Source organism: Toxorhynchites rutilus, chromosome 3 (assembly GCF_029784135.1).
Source record: "Toxorhynchites rutilus septentrionalis strain SRP chromosome 3, ASM2978413v1, whole genome shotgun sequence".
Classification (NCBI taxonomy): Eukaryota; Metazoa; Arthropoda; class Insecta; order Diptera; family Culicidae; genus Toxorhynchites; species Toxorhynchites rutilus.
In genome coordinates this window covers 170,080,536-170,086,535 of record NC_073746.1, presented here as the reverse complement: position 1 = coordinate 170,086,535, position 6,000 = coordinate 170,080,536, and the positions used below count along the sequence as shown (strand labels likewise).

The window sequence follows — 6,000 nt, the reverse complement described above, 5'->3', positions numbered from 1 at the left end:
TGTTATTAAAATCCACTAATTTTGTTGTTCCGCTATTATATCCTGTCCTAAATTTTCTCATCTTTCAAATGAAAGCAACATAATCGTCTTCAGTAGCGTACTTTTTACTGAAGAGCCAGTTTGAGGTTTGAGTCCGAAGCAAAAAAGAAATTCTATAACTTTGTCATTTTTTTTATTTTCAAAAAGCGAAAAATACATTAAAAAAATTTTTTTTTTACTTTATTATATACAGTGAAAAGAAATCAAAAACTGTATATAATCGAGTGTGCCCTGTATAGAGTTTGCTGTATGCAGTATTATTAACCCCTTCCCGTATTATTTAATACGTCACACATCAAGTGATTTCACTAGCCTGTTGAGCGTTCTAGCGCCCTATGTTATTCAAGTACCCACGAGTGAGACTCGATGTTATACGGCAAAGGGTTAATAAACTCCAATTCTTTAATAAAATGTTTATTGTAACCTATAACTCATTATGACTAGCTCAATGTTCAAAACACCCTTTGAAACACCAATCGTCGAATGAGAAGGGGTACCGTGAATGCCTAATCAAAACGCACCCCTTTCCAATTCGATTGCACGAGTGACAACAGCAAACTTAGGAGACCAGGATTGTGTTGTGCAGGTGCAAAGTCGAATTAGGTTGACTCAACAACCGGAACGCATGCGCTTAGAGACTTCGGTTAATCGTTCGATTAATTCAAATAATCGAATATTTGCAATTATAATCGAGTAATTTTAGGTTAAGAGTTAGATGTTATTATTACAAGAAATAAATATTCGCTCGATTAATCGAATACTGAAAGACAATTATTCGAATGAATCGAAAATTGAAAAATGGCAAAACGATTAATCGATAATCGAATAAACGAAAAATTTAAATATCTCTACATGCGCTCCTTGTTTTTCATTCCACTTATCAGAGTTAAGACATTTTTTGACGAATGTTTTTCTTTATTCTTCCTGGCACTTCTTTTAACCAGTTCGTACATTGTTTCAGTTATTTCAAATTTTTCAACTTTATATTTTCGTTTATTATTATCTCTCCCGATTGCTCCCCGTGAAAAGAAACAAAATTTTTCGTAGCCGGCATATATTTCATAAAAATGTTGCCCAACCTGTTTCTATTTTTCGTTTTGTTGTGGTTATATTCAGAAAAAGTTCATTCCACAGTTTCCATAAGTATAGGAAGGGTGAGGGAGAGATAATACTTTTACTTTGTGAATTTATTTCACATAAAATGGGTAAAACTGAAGCGCACGTTAAAAACTGGATAATATTTCAAAAAACTTTAGGATTTTAAGATTTAACAGTTTGACTAGATCGAAAAAAAAACTGGAAGAATCCAGTTTAAACTGGAACATTGGCAACGCTACTCACAACGCGCGTATTACACTGTAATTGGATGTGTAAATCTGTCCGTATTCATTATGCCCAAACAACTAGTAAATTACAACCCCCAATTCACCATCATCGATGATTGACGTGTCAATTTAGTCGAGAAAAACTAATGGACAGTGAAATGCCACGGGTTGAGTGCGGAGATATTCATGTTATGTCCGGGCCACCATCACCATGCTTCACCATATCCATCCCTCTATTAGCAGCAATCAATTTTCGATGCTCTGCGAGTCGATCACGCTGATGACGGCGATGATTCGAAAAATATTATTAATTGCCCTCCGGAGCAACAGAATCGTTCGGTATTTTCCGGGTATATGTTTTGTCGTCTACCATGGATGGAGGAGCAAAAAAAAAGCATCCTGAAGTAGCAAACAATGCTCTGTCTGCACAGTAGTGATCGAAGTGATTCGTCAGCGGCTCGATTGTTGGGATTTCAGGAAATGGCGAAATCGGGGTTAAATTAATTGTGCGCTGGTGCAGCAGATATTTGTTGATTCCGATGAGCTGGTGAAATACCGATTACAAAACTAATGAGAGAATTCCACTTTCTTCCTTTCCTCCCTCTCGATAGGCTCAGCCCATGTGAACTTCCACTGCCAGATCAGTGGCTTGTCCACACACAGCTCTCACAGCTATCTCAGACGTCACAACAGCAACCGTACTCATCATCGTCTTCGCAAGCCAGTGGCCAGAGTTTGGGATTGGGTGGACTGCAGCATACAACGCAACCGCAACATTCGGCGGCCAGTTCCCAGTCACAGCAACCGTCAGCAGCAGCCTCGCATCCCCACCTGCAGCCGAAAATAATGAACGCGGTGGTTCCGGCTGTGTCTGTTCCGGCAGCAACCAAGAAGATTCGTAGAAAACAAGATACCAAGGTTGGTGCCCATTTTCCCAGGGAAAGGGGGTGTTGTAGAAGGACTTTCGACACAAAATGATAGGCTTCCTCTTTCCCATCCGTACAGCCCCAGTCACAGCTCAACAAGTGCAACAACGAGAAGCGACGTCGCGAGCTGGAGAATGAATACATCGAACAGCTCGGCGAGTTTCTCCAGATCAACAAGCGGGATATGAACGCTTGCAAACCGGACAAGGCAGCGATACTCAGTGAAGTTGTGCGAACGGTGAGTTTACTTTTTTATGATTTTTTATATATAATTTTTGCATTCCGTGAAATATTTCTCATCGTACCCGGCGATTGCAACAAAGACTTTGGTTATTGTCATTTCTAATGTTATGCTCTAACGTCACCTATGATCATCCGAGATTCCAAAGTTTATCAAAGGTATTCTTCGAATGATCTTCTTCAGCCTAGAATAATTTATCTAGTTGGCCCCTGAAAGATTTTTCTTAAAGAAGTTTGCAAATGACACTATGTTGGTTATGGTTGGAAGGACAATTTAGTAAGAAAATAAGTCAGTCATCGATAACATTGACATGAGCTTGAGGAATTTTTCTTCTTCAATTTCTCAAATTTATTTGTAAACATTTTTCGTGTACTGCAATTTTCTGAGAAAAATCAGAAAAAAATGCTCAGATTTTGCACAAATCTTTCGTAGATTTATTCCTTTCGAAAAAAATAGACCCGTATTTTTAGACGCTAGATTACGTCTTACGAGAGCATTTTGAAGATTCAAATAGACAAACTGAATATCGGTTACGTCAAGTAAAACGTACAATTTTGAGCGCTTATTGCTTAGTCAGTTCTTGGTGGATTTATAAAATTTTTACACTAATTGCTTTGGACACTTCCTAACGATCTATTGTCACATAAAAAATTATATGTTTTAAAACAGTTAGTTTGTAATTAGAATTCCTAATTTTCCATAGCGCTCCCGTGGCCGAGTGGTTAGCGTCACATATTAGTATGATGGGGGTTTGGGTTCGATTCCCGTTCTGGTCGGGAGATTTTTCGTCAAAAAAAAATTCCTTCCGATCTGCACTGTGGTCAGGCGTATTCTAGAGCTTGCCGCTTCAGAATACACTCAAGGCGTGTTTTTCGGCATAGAAATCTCAACTAAGAGCTACTAATAAAAATGACGAAATTAATACCTACGTTGAGAAGGCAAAAGTTTCACTGGGAACGTTAGAGCCATCCAAGAAAAAGAATTTTCCATAGATTTCAGATCGCAAAACGTTCCCTAACACGGACTATAGAATCAGGCACTGTGACGAAGTATTATTGATGATACAATAACTTTGCAAGGTTTTTGACTTGAGCGAGACAATATAGAAACACTCGCCCAGGTAAGTTGAGGTCAGTAACGTCAAAGCCAATGCTGAAAGTGGTCGACTGCGATTATGACGTATTTTTTCAAAAGTATTCAAGATCAACATAAAATAAATATCGTAACGTATTCCTACGTCAAATATGCGGTCATATCTCAGACACAAACCTTTAACATTTAATTCACCATTCTGAATTAGGGTGGACTAGAATCTGTCGCTCTGTCAGTTTTACTGAATATATTGAAAATGAATTACATACTTCTGAATCGCTGGACCCCTTCCATTCAGCAATTCCAAATGAAATCGTCCTAAAAATGCAGATTTTAAAAACTTGTATTTTTGATTCCAATGAAAAAATGTGTATTCCGTTTGGGCTGGAGAAAATATGAGTTTTTCACAGCAATTGGGATTTTTTTGACTCAAGCGTATCTTTTGAAAAGGTCGTATGGATTTTAGTAAGAGAAATCTTTGATAATTTATATCTCAAAAACTATGAGTCGTACCGAAATAGTGTCTTAGAAAGAGTTATAGAGTATTGGTGGTTGAATATGAAAAAAATGTACACTGAGTAAAAAAATTAGTACTCTTTTTTTATTTATAAAATAAAAAGTCAATTTGCAATATCCAAAATACATATTTTTAATTTTTTTTGAATTTTTTCATACAAAATAGAAGTCATGTAGAAATTCAAAAATGGGCCCAAGATAGTAAAACTATTTTTGACGAACTTTGTGGAACATCGAATTTTTAGGAATTTTCGAAACTTTTGTTTTTGTATGTTAGCAGTCATTTTTAATCACAAATTATGAATCCTGATGTTATTTAAAACAAAAAAGGTTATTTCGAAGTTTTGAAAAAAAAAATATAATTTTGAGACCCACTTCTGCTCGATTTTTTATTTAAATGCGTTCGTATGTGTCTTTTTTTCTACGTGTGGCGTAATTTTCCTGAATTTTTAAGAACATTGCGAAACACAAAAATAATTCGGATTTTTTCAAGTGTTCTTCTCACTAATCCGAATGATCTTTCTACAAGGACTTTATTTTTTTTTCACAGAGCTCTATCGCACTGCTGACTCCTATGAATTTGATAAACCATCTAAATCCAATGTAAAGATAATTTCTTATATTTTAAGATACGAGAAAAAAAAATCTTTGTATAGCGCAATGCTCTACCTATACCGAAAAAAAATTATAGATACATATGATAAATATGATATACAAAATTTGAATAAATATTAGAGTAGTAATGGGTCTCTAAATTCAAAATAAATTAAAAACGCCTTAAGGCCAAAAAAACATTTTTTTTCGCGCAATCCTCTTAAAAATTTAAGAAAAAATTACGCTCCATGTGGAAAAAAAACAACACATTCGAACGCATTTAAATAAGAATAAGAGTAAAAGTTGTTTAAGACCCACTTTTTTTTCAAATTTATGAAATGCCTGAAAATATATATATATTTTTTTTGTACCGCGAAAAACACTCTAAAAATTCTGAAAAAAATCACATATACCAAAAATATACATAGGAAGAAATTTGATTATTTTTATAAACTAGAGTAGTACTGAATCTCAAATTAAAAAAAAAAGAATTTTAATTAAAATTTTAAAATAAAATTAAATAAAATTAAAATAAAAATTAATTTAAATTTTTTTTTAGTATTTGATTTCTTGATGAAAAAATTGTTTGAAAATATTGATTGATACACCTTAGTAAGATGTCCTTTCAGTATTATTTTTCATATTTTTGTCTCAAAGCTATTGAGAATGGTGTGAAAAAAGCGAAAAGGTGCATTTTTCACCGTAGATCCCATTGTGTACCAAATAAGGACTCAAATATATGGTACAAAATGTTTTATTTAGTATCCTATAAAATATTTTCCATACATCTGGTGATTTGGTTTGGAGGACTTTTTACTCCCTTACCCAGTCAGACTCTTTGGAAATATAAAAAAATAATTTTTTTTTGTACCGCGAAACACTGAAAAAATTCTGAAAAAAAAATCACACATATCTAGAAAAGACGCAGGGATAAATTTAAATATGAATTAGAGTAGTACTGAATCACTAAATCGCAAAAAAAAATCAGAATTTCAATATTTTTTGTAGCGCTTATAAATTTGAAACTTTTTTTTGATAATTTTTCTTGATACACCGTAGTAAGATGCACATTCAGTATTTTTTTTACAAATTTTTATCTCGAAGCTTTTGAGGATGGCGCGAAATAAACGAAAAAGTGCGTTTTTTACTATAGATCCTAGGTTAAACCACATAAGGGTTCAAATAAACCGTCAAAATTTCTTATTTAATATCCTATACAATATTTACCATACAGCTGGTGATTTGGTTTGGGGGCACTTTCTTACCC

The 6,000-nt window shown here is 34.2% G+C and overlaps 1 protein-coding gene across 20 annotated transcripts in view; it reads left to right on the top strand.

Annotated features, from left to right (window-relative positions):
* LOC129779208 (nuclear receptor coactivator 1) overlaps window positions 1-6,000 on the top strand; it is a 530,617-nt gene that overhangs the window by 434,341 nt on the left and 90,276 nt on the right. For 15 of the 20 annotated variants that reach the window (XR_008743593.1, XM_055786539.1, XM_055786538.1 and 12 more), the window contains 2 exons: window positions 1,976-2,282; window positions 2,346-2,528. Coding sequence is in view for 19 of the 20 variants with exons in the window: in XM_055786539.1 (XP_055642514.1) it covers window positions 1,976-2,282; window positions 2,346-2,528 (490 nt within the window). In the remaining variant the exon portion in view is untranslated. The remainder of the gene's footprint in view (window positions 1-1,975; window positions 2,283-2,345; window positions 2,529-6,000) is intronic. The other 5 variants (XM_055786544.1, XM_055786551.1, XM_055786550.1 and 2 more) reach the window with 1 other exon arrangement.